The sequence below is a fragment of the Chelonoidis abingdonii genome, chromosome 22 (assembly GCF_003597395.2).
Source record: "Chelonoidis abingdonii isolate Lonesome George chromosome 22, CheloAbing_2.0, whole genome shotgun sequence".
NCBI lineage: Eukaryota > Metazoa > Chordata > Testudines > Testudinidae > Chelonoidis > Chelonoidis abingdonii.
In genome coordinates this window covers 8,006,645-8,022,863 of record NC_133790.1, presented here as the reverse complement: position 1 = coordinate 8,022,863, position 16,219 = coordinate 8,006,645, and the positions used below count along the sequence as shown (strand labels likewise).

General features: G+C 44.2%; 1 protein-coding gene across 1 annotated transcript; it reads right to left on the bottom strand.

The window, feature by feature from the left end:
* Positions 1-1,002: 1,002 nt before the first annotated feature.
* On the bottom strand, positions 1,003-12,417 carry OGFOD2 (2-oxoglutarate and iron dependent oxygenase domain containing 2). Its single transcript, XM_032800539.2, has 7 exons — positions 12,198-12,417; positions 10,256-10,312; positions 8,445-8,555; positions 7,121-7,220; positions 5,917-6,041; positions 3,955-4,212; positions 1,003-3,003 (listed from the first exon to the last, which is right to left on the bottom strand). Exons 1-7 carry the CDS (start codon positions 12,333-12,335, stop codon positions 2,728-2,730), a joined length of 1,065 nt encoding a protein of 354 aa, XP_032656430.1. The 5' UTR covers positions 12,336-12,417; the 3' UTR covers positions 1,003-2,727.
* Positions 12,418-16,219: the final 3,802 nt, after the last annotated feature.

The window sequence follows — 16,219 nt, the reverse complement described above, 5'->3', positions numbered from 1 at the left end:
TGCGCTGATCCTATATTTTTCCTAGTACTCCAAACTATTTCCAATGTCGTCATCTTCCTGGTGAATAATTCCAGCCTCAGCCTCATGCAGCTTCTTTGGGAGCTCAACTGTTTTTGTTTTGGGCACAAAACCCTTCTGGGCTTTCCTAGACACTGGAAGTTCCACTGGTTATGGATGGCTGCAATTTGTGTTAGACTACTCTGCAGAAGCAGAAATTAATGACACTGCCACTTTCCCTCCTCCACTTTCTGTAGGTGAAAAGCAATTTATGATGTCCATTTGCTTAATGGCTCTGATCTGTTAGAATTAGTGTGTATTTGTCATATGGGCAATGCATATATTTGTCCTGCTCTGCATTCCTTTCCTCCTTAACTTTGAGGAGCAGAGTTTAATATGTTAGGATTTATCTGATAACCAAGGTATTCCTATCCCCTGGGTTAGGCAGGTTTGCCTTGTTAGCCTGTTGCAGGCAAAAGTTTCACTGAAGAAGAGGAGATGGAGCAAAAGCCAAAGAAAATCTTCCTTATCCTTTATCGCTGTCTTGAAGGGGTTGATTTTCCCTGTGCAATTCAGGATGATCTCTGGAATGTAAGTGAAGTTCAGGTGGGTTCTTGGTCAAGGTCGGTAAGAAGAGCATCCACTGATGATGCCCAGGTAGAGATCCCTTGCTCTATTGTTACAGTAGTCCTTGACATACATAGCCTACTGCTTTTTCTCTTCAAGGGTCCTCCTGTAGTCTGCTTTCTGCTGTTCTCCCTCAAAGACATGACCAGCTAAAAACTCAGCAGATATTTGATTTCTTTTCCTCCTCCAGAGAACATGCAAGTGGCTCACAAATATTAATACATTTAGCTTTGAATACATGTTAGATAAGAATATTATCCTCATTTTACACATGGGGAAACTGAGGCATAAAGTTGCAGTACCCACGATGACTCAATTGAGTGAGTGCCAGAAACTCCCACGCTCCTGATTTAATGACTAGACTACAGAGGAGAGAGATTATTCTTGTATATCCCAGAGCCTTTTCTTTATTGTCAGTCATTTACAGTCTGAATTCAGGGTAACAGAATTCAGACAGCAGCAGCCATATTGACAGGCACATTTTTCTTTCATTAACTTAATTTTCTTGGTATAATTTAAATGCAAATATGAAACGAACATTTCCTGATTAAGAAATTAAGATTCCGTGATTGGTTTTGTTGTTATGGAAAACAGCAGAAGCAAAATCCTTTGGTGCTGATTCTCGGGTTTTGTGTACAAGTGTAATGGCCATTTCTTTCAAAATGCAATTTGAAGAAGTTTTTCAAATGCAAACTAATCAGCAGCATACGCTAATGAGATGTCAAGGCCAAAACACTCCAGGATCTACTGGGAATGCTTAAAATTAACATTCTTCATAAACTACATTGGTGATATTCAAAGTCTGGCTTTCGTCATATTGCTAATGATGCAAATGAGAAAGTTCATATCAAGTAATTACCAGAGCTAAAATGAATGACCTAAAGAAGCCCCCAGTAAAGTCGGTGGCATGGATAGCTAATAGACATCTAGTTTTCTCGAGAGTCACACGAGGCAACAAAATCAAAAGGATATTTTAGCTTCTTGAATATCAGTTTTCTAGATTTTTGGAGTCTGTGATTTGAAGCTTTGAATTAATGTCCTGGACTAACAGGCACTGAGACAGACAGTGTGTGTGACTATCTAATCTCACTCTCTCTCATGCACTCATCATAGTGGGATATTCGGGCCAAATTCAAGAATTCAAAAGATTGCATTGGTCATGTAAGGACTAGAATGTCCACCCTTCCCTTGGAGATAGTTTATTCTGTATGCCCACTTTGGAAGGATATTCTCATACTTAATGGAAGGTGATTACAAATGTTTAGACTACTTCTGCATGCTCTCTCCTTACACCAGAGAGACATGTTGTCATAAATTGAAAACAGCCCCCCAAATCTTTGACTCTACAGCTGATTTCTGCTTGTTCATGTGGAATCCACAATATCTTTAAAAAGTGATTTTTAGCACTTTGAGTCTGGGGTTATAAAGGCAGTAAGTGACTCACTTGTAGAGTAATAGGTTTATGTTTGTCCTGTAAGATGCAGCCATTGGAAGCAACTTGATCACAAAGTTGCTTGTTTTAGCCACTAGGGGACAACACTGTCACATTCGGAGCGGGTCTTGTATTCCATCCATTGGGAAGCAGCAGGCTCTTACCCTAGTGAAGTTAGATATTCCATCCGGAAGAGGGTAGTGGTAATTGTGAATGGACGCTGACTGACATGGTAGCATATTGTTGTAGAATTCTTTTTTTACACATCAACCAGTAACCGTGGCTGTCAGAGCAGCTGTCTTTGTATAAGACCTAAGCAGTCTTTCTGCCTGTTTTCTATGTGTGATTGTACTCAGATGACCTCTGCAGTTCACGGTATAGATCAATACCTTAAGCCTTTTTACATTTTCAGAATATGCTTATAAAAAATTCCCACAGTGCAGGCATTGTCTACCCCAAACACCAACTCCTCCAGTAGACCCTAGATGGCGGCTGCTGCTCAAAAAGCTGTTTTCCCTCCCCCAAGAGAAGTTTTTGAGTTGCCTTCTAAGAAGCTATTTGTTGACTTGACATGTTTCTGCCAAAGGGATACTGTGCTTGTTTCTGCTATCTTGGGGCTTGGAGCTCAGTTTTAGCCAGCTCAGACTGGAGAATTCACTCCTTATCATCTCCTATATTAAAGAGCATAAATCCACAGTCTTGGGCATGTCACCTTCAGGACTTTTTGTGAACCCATCTCCAAACCCCTCAGCATCCACTAATTCAGGTTTCTTGTTGCACATGGGGCAAAGCTGATTGCGGACAGCAGATGATCTCATCCACACAATGAGGTTCCAGCGCTCCCCGGAGGAGACAGGCAGGGCCCCATGCATCTGCCCTCCGCAGTGTAGCAAGCCTTGGGATACCACATGTTCAATCTCCACATACTTTGGCACTGGGGTTGGGGCCTTGAAAATAGATAATAAAGCAGATGCTAGGTTACATGAACTGTCTCTTGCTGCTGACTTTCTAAAGCATTATTATAACTTGCTTTTAGTGCCTTTCACCCCAGACTGTTTTATTAACCAATGATATCTAGGGATCACTTCACACACAACTGAAATGCAGCCACCTCTGGGATGAAACATTACACCTGGTAATCTGTTTGTACCGTTAAGGACAGGCAGTAAACAGTTCCCAGCTCAAACTACATAGAGGCACATAGAAAGGCAGACTGTAACAGTCCAATAGCAATTCGGCCAGCACATATTAACCCTCTCTTGCTAAAAGTACATTGGAAATTCTAATAAAATGACCAGGGCTTCACTCTTCTCAAGTGAAAGGCTGAAACTGCTTGAGTCTTTAAAGCATTTTCTCCACTCTTCCAAAGTGAGCCCTCCTGATCATTATTTTAGTTGTGAAGGAGGTAAGAGCATTTTACTCCCTCCTCTGATATAATAGTTATCTGTGTGATCTATTTGAATCGACTCCTGTTAACTTCAATATTTATGATTAATTCACAGCAGTAAAGATTTCACTATAACCTCCTCTTACATAGAAAACTGGTGAACAAGATAGTCCTGATTCGGTCAGAAGCAGACAATTAATTTTAGTCAGTCAACTTTTTATATGATCTTCTTTTTCAAAGTACAGCTCCCTACAAGCACCAGTCCTCCTCCATGGCTTATTCTAGTTAGGTTCATAACATCAAATAAACCAATCAATGAAAATGACCAGGTTTGATCTGTGAGAGCTAACCCTATATTTTAAGCCTAAGGCTACTTGATGGTGTCACCTTTAACTCAGTTACTCAAAAAATTCCTGAAACGAAGTTAATGGCCTGATCCTACACCTCCGAAGTCAGTGGGAATTTTGTGGGGAGCAGGATCAGGCCTAAGTTAGAGAGATATTCTCAGTACCTGTCTGAGGTCTCCAAAATACAAGTTGCCCTCAGTAAATTCTTTTCCTAGGGATACATTTAATGTGACTTCTGCATTGTCATAGTGAGAGCTCAAATCCAGATCTTCATGTAGCGAGTACTTGACGATAAATGCTTTGTGGCTGTCCAGGGAGCCTCCCCCACAGTCAGGGTAAAGCAGGCATGTTATGGGCTGCAGGTATTTTTCACGCAGAGGTGTAATGAAATCTTCATACAATCCAAGCTCATTTAACAGAACCTGCACCAAAGAGAGAGTACATGGAACACACTGATCAGCAAATGCAACATGGGCGCTTCTGCTATATCATTAGATATGCTACTGAGCCTCCTGGTAGTCATCTTCCCTTCCACCTTGCTGCTTACGTGGATAAAGATCTAGTGAGCAAAGACACAGGCTATAACAGGGACAATGAGTTCAGAATGAAGAGTGATGTCATGCAGAATGCCAGGAGGATCAAAACCAGCATGGGTAGTGCCATATACAAAGCCAATTTTTACTGGTATGTTGTGCTATTCCTGCTGGTTTTATACAGCAGTCCTGTCTTGTGTGGCCAAAGAGAACTCCAGTCTCAGGCTGTCAATCCAACCCCTTTCACCAGCACTAAATTAATATATAAAATGCTGTGTTCTTGAAGTATCAAGTCCCAGTTGTATGAAGTACTTCTACAGGCAAAGCAAGGACTGAGAGGCCATACTTGGAATGGTGTGGTCAGTGTACAGTCACTCTGTTTGGAGGCGACTTTCTAAAGGAGGGCGTCGGTGGATCCCAGAGCAGCGGCAGTAGACTCCAGAAACTTGCTGCAGCTGTGCAGAAAGGCAAGAGAAACTGGGACTTGTAGACCTTGGAGAGGAAGAGGCTAAGAGCAGAAAGCCTCATGGATGGCTGAGGGAAATGAATTCCATTGTGGAGGAGCTAGAGATCAGGACTATTAAAGTTTGTGTGCAGAGCCACAAACTCTGCTTGAACTGTGTCTTTCCTTAGTTTCTTTTACAACCTTTCCTTGTCCATTTGGATACTGCAGTTTATAGTTCATATTGAAGAGATTTATTCTCTTTTCAGAGAGTACAGTTACAATGCACAGGTGACTACAATAAAGACACTGGCTTATGTCCTCTCTAATAAAGCAGGACCTAGAGTCTGAACAATAATCCTACTAACCCACTTTTTGCATGGTTATGTCCCAATTTATACAGTAGAAGTCTCTTAAGTGGGACACTCGGGTAGATGGCTAATTTCTCACATCAGATGAAGACACTTATTAAAAATAGACTTGAACCGACTATATTATTGCATGAAATATTATGCATGGTATTTCATCTTTATTTTTTAAAACTTTATTTGGCAGCTTCTGTACTCAAATTACATCCACCATATCAACACCTAGTTAAACATCAGTTAACCCCTGGGCACTATCCAAGTGTGTCCTCACTTATATTAATGCTGCCCCAATTAAGTAGCAATCATTGCTGTTCACTATCACTAGGATAATTAGATCCCTGGAATATGTCTCAGTAAAGCAGCCATCTCAGTTAACCAGTGTACATGGTGCTACTTTTCTGAGTGTTTGTTTAAAAGCAGGGTGCTAACATTTTGCCATCAAACTTTTTCAGTAATTGTTTTATTTTTATATATAATATACAATTTTAAATACAAGATTCCACTAAAGCAGATTCCACCTCACATCTCCTTCTGGCAACCTCCTCCCCCAGCCCATGTACTAAAGTTAGAAATGTAAGTAAAATTAACTCCCTCACCCCTGTGCCTTTTAATTTATGAGTGTCTCTGCATTTGGGGTTTCATATCAGTGTGTGTAATGGATTTCCCAAGATCTCGGAGGGGAATGGACCTTAATACATACAAATAGGTTGGTCTGATACGTGTCACTCACTCTAAAGGCTGTAATAGCACATGAGAGGTTAACTCTACAAAGCTCAGTCTTACCCCATAGTTATTCATAGTGTTTGGCCGGCCTTTGGGCATCTCAGATTGCTCAAAGTTCTCCATCTCTTCAATGAAGACTCGGCAGAATTCCTCAGTGAACACTGGAAGTCGATATATCCTCTTATCTGACCAAGAAAAAGGAGGTGTCTCTTATTAGATAAAATAGCAATAGGGACTATCCTTAACAATAACTCTATTTGCCAGAAAACAGTACTCGACAGCAGTACAATAGAGAAGACAGCCTCCATGTGCCTCATTGCATGTTTTGTTTGTTAAATAGTTATTACTACAAGGCTGGACTCTAGGGCATGTTACTTATTGGTCACTGGAAACTGAAAGCCTCCCAGACTTCCCAGGCCAACAGCTAAAAGCATCTGAATGATGAGGTGACCAGGTGGTGATGGAGAATTACTTGAGGCATGGCATTTTGTGGGAGGTGGGACATCATCCCTCTAAGGACTCTCCATGTCAATCCATTAGCCCTTTCTGTTAGAAATAAAATACAATTACATTACACTTCCAGCATACAGCCATAAAGAGCCACATAAAAAGTGGATGAGTATTACAAATGGGGGGAACTGGGATACCAACAGCTTGAAAAAGTTGCTTGTACCTGAAAATTATTCCTCTTATGTAACAACCACAATGGGTGTCAATGCAAAACCCCTCTATTTTCCATTTTACTTTTTACACTTTCATTGCTTCCCCTATATATTCTGTCAGCTTCTCCCACATGAAAAGGCCCCACAGACATCAACAAGCAAGCAGAAAAACCCAGAACTTAAAAAAAAAAATTCAAGACATAATTTAAAGGGGGATCTACTAAATGGTAACGTTGGGAAATAGCCCATTTCAAATAATCCAAGTGTACGGTGTCCCTTGAACAGATTTGCGGAAGGTCAAACACTGAGTCAGTGGGATGGCCAAAATAGAACCCAGGATCCCAAGAGTGAAATCCTGGCCACTGGGAGTTGTGCCAATGACTTTAAATGGGCCAAGATTTCCCCCATCTCTAACAACTAGACTATACTGCCTCTCTCAAGAACTTTGATCATGCAGAAGAAAATATCCTAATGGTCTCCAGTCATTTTTCAAAATTACAATATTAAAGAACTGGTTTAGAATAAACAATTCACCATTGAAATGACTTGTGCATATCAGAGTGTGGCTCTACCTACTTTGCTGATAGATCCTTTCACTTTACCTGATATAGAATCAATGCAGTGCAAGAGACCTTGGAGATCAGCATCTTGGGATGTGCAGTACTTAACTGTCTCTAAAAACTCGGGAGCCAGAAATGAATCCTTGTGTTAGGTGGGGAGAAAGACAAAGAAAAAAAATTAAATGAACACACAATGACTTCATCTCTAACCTTCAAACAGCCACACCGCAGGCAGCAGTTGAAATGTAAGTGGAATCTAGGGACCACACCTAGCTTGCATATAAACATATATAAAATATTGAAATCATAAAGAAATGCACAAAGCTGTAATCTGCACTTGCACTTTTCTTGGTAGATTGATGTAAATTACTTATTGCTGGAGTTCAGCTGTAATTATAAGCTATAGCTGGTCAGATTTATCTTTGCCCTGGTCGCACTATGAGCACACATAACCTAGCAGACAGCAGTTCTCTGACTGTGGGTCAGGACCCCAAAGTGGGTCGCAACCCTGTTTTAATGGGTTTAATGGACTTGCTGGGGCCTGGAGCCAACACCGGAGACCCACTGCCCAGAGCCAAAGCCCAAATTGCTTCAGCCGTGGGTGGCAGGGCTCAGGTTACAAGCCCCCTGCCCAGGGCTGCAGCCCTTGGGCTTTGGCCCCCCACCCTCCCAGGGTGGTGGGGCTCAGGCTTTAGCCCCCCCAACCCGGGGCAGTGGGGCTTAGGGGGGCTCAGGCTTCAGTCCCCCTCCTGGGGTTGTGTAGTAATTTTTGTTGTCGGAATGGGGCACAGTGCAATGAAGTTTGAGAACCCCCTGCAGATCAGTGTGCAAACAGTCATGCCTAATAGATTTTTTTTGTTTGTTTTTTCTTTTTTTTAACCACCTTGCTTTGGGCCAGGATCTCAACCCCATACAGTAATCGGGTTGTGCTATGAATATTACCCAGTGAAGAATGTGATGCAGAGTGTAGCACTTGTTATTAGATTGATCTTTCTATTGGCTGCTCCTTAAACTCTGTAGTGCACAATAGTCTTCGTGATAAGACTTTACGTTTAATATTACCAGCAGCAGTCTGAGCTGGTTCTGAGTCTATTCTCATCTACGGGAATGTAACCATTGACTTCAGTTAAGTTACCCCAGAATAAATTGAGAGTAAGAAGCAAATCACGTCCAGAGGGTGTTCTGTCTTCTTCAATAGAGATTTATGAAAATGTCCAAGTTGTGGAAGTCAGTCCACTTTTAAATGAACACAGTCCTGAGACTAGACAGGATTCTGAAGGGCACAAAAGAGGCTTTCCTATTTCAAACTAGATTTCCATGTGGTTACTAAAGCGTTATTACAGACTCAAAACAGCATGTGTTTTACCTGTAGAACATATACTTCTGGATGCTTTGGTTTGTAATATTGTGAAATTATGGCTTTTCTTGCCATGGACTGATGATCTAATTGCTTTCTTCTTTGCACTTCTTTCTGAATCTAGGAATAAGTGAAATGATATTGTTAAGAGATCAAATGCTGGCAGTAATAAAAACGTTTCAGTTACTGATTCAAAATAGTAATTTTTGCTGAGTGCATCATCTGCTCATGTGCACCTTTGGGCGTCCTGAATGTATTTCTATGCCTTCTATGGGTCACTAAAGGAGAGGTCTAAGTCACTCTCATTAAGACAGAAGGATGGGTTTAAAAAGCAAAATACCTAAAGGAACTCCACTGAAGTTAACTGAGGCTGCAAACTTTCAGCACCTTGGAAAAGCAGGCTCCTTATTAGGTGCCTACATATGGTTTTAGTTGCCTAACTTTAGAGAGGCCAGAATTTTCACACTTGAGTAAGTTTGGGCAAAATGAGGGACTTCAGTTGCAGAGAGATGGTGCTCATTAGCGGAGGCTCATTACAAAGCGCTGTTGTGATGGACTACTCTGTCACTTAAGGAGGAAGCAACCCATAGTAATAGTAAATTCAGGCAACTCTTCCAATTTCATAAACCTCTCAGGAGGCTAATTTTGAGATACCCTTTTGAAAGCAGGAAGCAGAAGAATTATCTGGAGGGTGCAGACACCATTCTGGTCTCCTCCATTCTCCTGGGCCTAAAAAGCCAGGCACTTACCAGAGAGAGGGGTAACTTCCTTTCAAAGATCTCCCTTTATTTTGGCCTATTTGGTAACCAGAGATGGACTCCTCCCTTGAAAATGTCCTGTAGAGAGCGCCTGCTTTTAACAATATCTTCTATGTGTTTCATACCCCATGTATTTCAGAGTAATTTCAGTGTAAATGCATTTTTAATACTGTTTTTCCTTGACATTGATTATCGTTTCAGTCTTGACTTGAACTGGACATTGATGCTGGGGGACTCTTTGTTTCCTTATGGCCAAAGAGGGCTGTGGGGGCAATACTGATTTTAAGTTGCTTAGGAATTCTTTCTGATGAAATGGTGCAATAAATAGTCATCTGTTTTGCTGAATACTCCACCCTAGAAGTGGCTGCATTTCAGTGGCACGTGAGTGATCCCTGTACACAATGCATACAGTGCTGCAGGATCCTTTGGGATGAAATGGTATGATCTAAATGCACTACACTAACTTTGGAAACGTGTATTTTACATAAAAGGAGAATGGGGGAAAATCAGAAAAGAGATGGGACAGATTGATTAAACCAACAGGAAGGAGAGCAAGGAACCCATTGCCATGGAATAAATGTCAGTGTTAACTTCAGGACTTTGTCAGCAAATGAGGTCATCAGAATATCCAACCTGGCCCTCAGGCGCCAGTAGAGAGTTTTTAATTTCTATGTCAATCCAGCACATCATTTATGTCTGAGTGTGAGAGAGTGTTGGAGGATAGAAGAGAAACTAGGACCGAGTGTTTCAATCCTTTATGTAACCTTGCCTTCCTCTGGCTTTCAGCAAATCGCTTGACCTCTCTTCTTCACTGTTCATATAAACTATATCGCCAAATGCTTTAGCGTTAACCCTGTATATGAAAGTTCCTGTAAATCAAGATGATTCGTTCTGAAGAAAGCCTTCTAGATTAGATCCCTACTCCCACTTAACCAAAGAGACTCCACAACTTGTGGTTGGAAAATTGTAATTAATTGAGATAAGCAATACATATGAAAACAGGTGGTCCACGTGGAGCTGTCTGGACCCTTACAAATGACTTATTGGTAAAATTGTGTATACCTCTTCCAGAACTGCATTAAAGTCTTCATCACTCCTGCACCCATGATCACCTAACACCTGTAATATAGAGAGATTAACTGTTGATAAGTATCACGGATTTTTATGATGCTCATCAACCTGGCATGGGCAGTGTTGTCAACTCTCCCAATTTTACCATAAGTCTCCTGATATTTGGTCTTTCTTAAAGTCCCAACTCCTGGAGTTGTGTGAGAATCTTATACTTAATTTAAAAAAAAAATGTTTCTAGCTCTAATCTAATTATGTCATGTAAATCTATTTAGATTTAGCAACAGGTAGAGCGATTGACACAGCAGTCTAGCTCCCTAAGAAACAGTCTGGGGCTCTGATGCTGCAGCCCAAAGTTTTCTTTAGGAGCAGAATTAAAACAGACTATGAGCAAGGAGTTCGGGTTTTCTCCCCAGATCCTTTATTCTGAGCTGCTTTTTCCTTGATCCCCATATATACATTCCACAACCAGCCCTTTGGAGTGCAGGCATACCCACTAATTCCTTTATCCCCAGTTCTTTTGCATAGTAGCACTACCTGCTGCCAGAGGAATCAGGAGGTTTCCTGGATTCTCAGGCCAGACGATAACTAGCTCTCTACTCACCCAATCCATGCCTCCCTATCTACACAGCTAATTTTAGCAGGATAGGCCTTGCCCCACAGCAGGGAGAGGGTCTGGCACATCCTCTGCAGTGTTGTGCTATAAGGTTGTCAATTACCTGCCAGCTTTTTGACATAGTCAGATGGGCTACAATTTGAGTCCCACCTCATCTGTACTGGGACTTGCCAATCTGAGGGGAAATCCCAGACACTGGCAAGATTGGTCTTTTAATATGTTCCTAGAAGAAAGCTCATTGAAGGACATATTCTACTATGTTTGTGTTACAGTTTGAATTATGCAATTCTGCTTTTAATGGTACTACAGAGATGGGTAGACCTGAAAATTGACCAACATTACCCCAGTGGTCAGTATCCTAGTTCTTGCTTTAGTTACTCTTTGGTCATTTTTCCCCCCTTCTAATATGATCCTAGCTTTATAGGAAGCCTTATATTGAACATGGAGTTCAGAGATCACCTATAATATGTTATGGCAATACTCTGCATAGGGCATAAGAGATGGCTCCCTAGGGGAAAGTACAATATTTCTCTAGTAAAGGCCCTGAACATTACAGCTTGCTCTAGCGCATAGCCAAAGTGCAGGTCTGTGTCTTCCAGTAACAGCATTTGCAACACAACTTTAATGGAAAGACTTGTGGGCGTATTTTCTTTTAGCATGTAACTGTTCTGAATATACATTTTAAAGGGAAGTGGTGTTGTCTAGAGAACCATGAGTTAGGAGATCTGGTTCCAGCTCTGCCACAAATTTGTGGCTTTAGGGAAACTGAGGTCCATATTAAGGAGTTTAACAATCTATAAAATAGGGATAAGGCTTTCCCAATTTTTCAGACTGGCTTAAAATCCTCTATGGCAGGGCCATATTAATGGATGTTGCATTTCTACTTAGCCACTTCTTGATGGAGACTGTTGTGTTAAATAGCTACCACCTCCTGCCTGCCCCAGAGGTGGATGCCCGTCAGAGGCAGGCAAGGGGCCCGTGTACAGTTTCTGAAACATCTGGGAATCCTCTGGGATGAAATGGTGCAATAAGTGTTTATTCAAAACCTATTTTGCCTGCAGCTGTAGGCAAGATCCGGCTCCAAATGTAGCTGAATTGGGGGTGACCACCCAATACAGCACCTGGGATCCAACAGTACAATGTAAACAGCAGGTATTGGTGCGTGCAGGGGGTACCCATCTGCTTTCCCCAGCCAGGGGCCCCCTCCCCTGTGGTGCCTGGGGGGGGAGGGGGAATCCCCCCATCTCCCCCCTCCCCTGTGGTGCCTGAGGGGGAATCCCCCCATCTCCCCCTCCCCTGTGGGTGCCGGGGGGCGGTTACCAGCCCATAGTCCCTGCGGAGCTGCGGCTCGTCCCGGTAGCTGACGTGCAGGCCGTAGCGCCGCAGGAACAGGTTGTCCGTCTGGAAGCAGGCGCAGGCAAAGAAGCCTCGGGCCGGGGACCCGGCCCCCGTGGACATGTTTCCACCCGGACTGTAGAGGACGAGGGGCGGCGCCTCGGGCTGAGACAGACGCCAGGGAATGGCTGTCAGGACAGCGGGTCCGGCAACCAAATGGCCCCGCCGGGAACCAACAGGCCTTGCTTCCGGTGGCCGCTGCTCACACAAGGGAGCGTCAACAAATAATTCGGGGACAGGGAACGAAGAAAACCGAGGGGGCTTTTTGCCTGTTTCTCAATCTTCTGTCTCCACACCCCAATTTAGTGTCTCTTCCCCTCCTTTTCCTTCTCTCCTGTTCTGTTTTCCTTCTCTTCGTTCTCTCCTCCTCCGCTCACGTTGGGATCTCCTGAATCACCCCCATGGTATATTGAGAGCCCTTGGGAAACAGTGGGATGGAAAGGGGCATTTGAGTTGTGGGTGGGTGACCCTGACCCCTGTGCAAGGATTAGAAAGCGTTTGGGATCTTTGGGGATGGCATAGCTCAGTCACCCTGTGCTGATGCTCTATTGATTATTATAATGTCCAACTTTTGAACTAATTTGGAAGAAACTGAATAAACATCAGTGTTTCAACGGTTACCAGCACAGACATTTACTTTTGTATATGTTTTATGATGTATTTAAATATGTGGCCATTCATGTCACTCATCGCAGAATAGTGGGGGGGCGCCCCATGCCTCAGTTTCCCATCTATAAATTTGAGAGAATGGTCCTGATCTCCTTTATAAAGCACTTTGCGACCTGCTGATTAAAACTCAATTCCGTTTATGCTGTTTGAGTTAATTCACTTTGTATGATTGAATTTTAACTGTATCAGTATAAAGAGCATTGCTATTAATATGTAATTTCTGTAATCATGACAGATATAATGATATTGGAAGTGGGTGAGTGGAGAACTGTCCATCCAGATCTCTAAGTATATGCATATAATATACCTAACGAAACAAATGGAATTAGTATTTAGAGCCCAGCCAACTGCCTCAATAGGCTGTGGATGCTAGAAGAGACAACATGGTCACAATTGCTTCTGCACTTGAGTAGTGATGCTCTGTCCAGTCGAGGGCAATGGTGACAGATGCACAGTGTAGGAGGGCGTTAGTGTGTTATATATCCTCTAAGCCCCAAACTGAGAAACTACTGGAGAGCCTGGAAGCTGTAATTAATCCATTTGGTGTTTTCTTCAGGAATGGCAGCTCTGACTGAGGTGGAATGCGGCACCCAGACAGAAGTCCGAGCTGTGGGAGGGATCCAGGCTGAGACCAGAGCTGAATCTTTAGAGAGGTACAAGCAGGTGTACAAATACCTGGCCAAAGGCAGATATCCCAGGCACCTCACCGCACTACAGAAAAGGAGTCTCCGCAGATATGCCACCAAGTTTGAAGTGGAAGGTAAGCTTGAGGCGGTGCCCTAACTGTAGGGCCTGATCCAAGGCCAATTTGCATCAGTGGGATTCTTTCCACTGATTTAAAGAGGAACTAGATCAGGCCCCTGGAGCTGGGTAACTTTTATCTCAACACCTGGTTTAATTTTGTTAGGGAAAATCCCTCCTCACTCTCTTACACTCACACATCAAGTGTGTCTGATATCAAATCACTGGATGTCATTGGAGGAAATATCCCATCTTTCACATTGCTACCCAAACCTAGTTCTGTTCTCAGGCAGACTTTCTGAAGGCAGTTACGCTGAGAACACTTTGCCCTTGAAACAAACCACGTTAGGGCTTTTAAAGCCTCCAGGGAACTCCACAGTGCTGTAAATCTTGGTGAAGTCTCCAAGCCCCCCAGTCCAAGGGAGAGGGTTTTCTGTGCTGCCTCCTGTCATTCCCCAGGGGCAGGCAGGGGGCTGGACTAGATTACCACTCCTGGTCCCCTCCAGCCCTATAACAGACTTGCATCCTCTGCAGGGGGTAGGGTGACCAGATGTCCCGATTTTATAGGGACAGTCCTGATATTCGGGGCTTTGTCTTATATAGGCGCCAATTCCCGCCCCCCCATCCTGATTTTTCACAGTTGCTACCTGGTCACTCTAGCTGGGGGGCTGGAACAATTTGCATAATGGGGCCACTGAGAGCCATTGACCCACACAGTGAACCCTGTGATGGAAACCGCTTCAAGCCAGCGGGTGTAGCAGCGCCCCCGCCACAGATCCGCTGTGGGGGAAGGACACGGGACACACGCAGAGCTGTGGCCAGAGCCTCTCTGCGGCGTTCATTGCCCGGCGACACTGATCCACGGCCCCTTAGCCGGCCCCAGCCTAGGATCCGCCGAGGGCGCTGCCGGTGTGGCTGTGAAAAGAGCCCGGCCCGCCCGAGCTCCGCGAGGGGGGACGAGCGCGGCGCCTTGGCAGCGGCGGAGATCCCCGGCCGCAGGGCGGCCTCCCGCACTGCTGGTGTCCGGCCCCCGCTGCCCTGAGCCGCCAGCCCCGGCGGGGGGCGCCGCAGCCTCCCCCATGCTGACCATGGACCCCGCCCTGCAAGTGGCCGAGGAGGAGGTGGTGGAGTCCTGCAGCCCCAGCAGCAAGTTCGAGGACATCTACCGCCTGCTGTCCGAGGGCTGCTTCCCGCCCAGCTTCTGCTCCATCAAGAGGAAAAACCTCAAGCGCTACGCTCAGAAATTCATCATCGAAGGTAACGCGAGGGAGGGGCACGGAAACCGCCCCTACTGCCACCCCCAGGGCTCAGGAATCACGAGATTGGCGTTAAAATAGTGAGATCATGGAAAACGCATAGATTTGGGTTCCTTTTTATTTGCCTTCTGCTTTTTTGTGTCTGGGCGCAAACCGGGGTCACACCTGGAAGCTTTCTCCACAGCCAGGAAGGCTAGAAACTTACTTTTGCTCTTAAGAATGAAGGCTGAAATAAACACATGTCCACCTGACTCCAGGAGCTGAGGCTTTAAGGAAAATGATAATTATCATGAGAGTTGGCAACGCTGAACTGCCCCTGCAGATCGCTGCCTCTCTGCCCCAAACAGACCTGGCACATGCATGCTATGCACCCCTCTTGCTACCACGCCCACGGCTCTGCACCTACACTCCCCATGGAGGAGCAAGCTCCCATGTACACAGCCAGTGCTGACTAGTGTATGCTTTCAGTGGGAGGGAGGAGAGGTGTATCGGTCTGTTCTGTTCTGTGGAGGTTATTATACCATGCTCATGATCTGAGCACCTTTGCATAGTGTGTTTACTGCTCACTGTACCAGTAGTAGGTATAAGAACCTATATTGCATGGAGTTGGGGGGGTTGGTCACTTATATTCTAAGGAGAAGGTGAATTTCAATAGAGCAGCCCATCTGATATAACCGTCAGTGAGATTCCTTTTCTATTAGTCACTGGTGGAATTGGCTTCTGGCGACTCTGGAAGGAGGAAAGCTCTGAAAGCAGTAAAATAAAATAATTTTGATGCACTGCAAGGAGTAAATTATAATTATAGCAAATCTCTGCTTAGAGTGAAGTTATCCTGGGTCAAAATGACTTCCCTAGCCTGGGGGGTTCTACTGCATTCCATATTCAGAAAAGAGGTTCTTGGGTTTATTTTGTGTTGGTCCTAGCTTAATTCTGTCTCAGTGGGCACCTTGCACCGTCTTTTTGTTTAGGCATCCCGTGGTCAATCCTCTGTTTGTTTTCTCAGCATGGAAGAATGGCCTCTCATTTGGGATCCAGTAGCTGGAAGTTCTGGGATTGTGCATTTAAAAAAAATAAAATAAAAAGTCTATGAGCTAGCCAGTGTGCTGTGACATGCTGGTTTTTAGCTGTCTGTTGCTAATCCTCTTTCGTATTCCACTGCAGGTGGCTGCCTCTATTACGTTGGACCAAAGAAGGAGGAAAAGCGTGAAGTTGTTGTGGATCCTGAAAGGAGGCGGCAGGTCTTCCTGGAAAGCCACTTCACAGAAATCGGGAACCATCTGG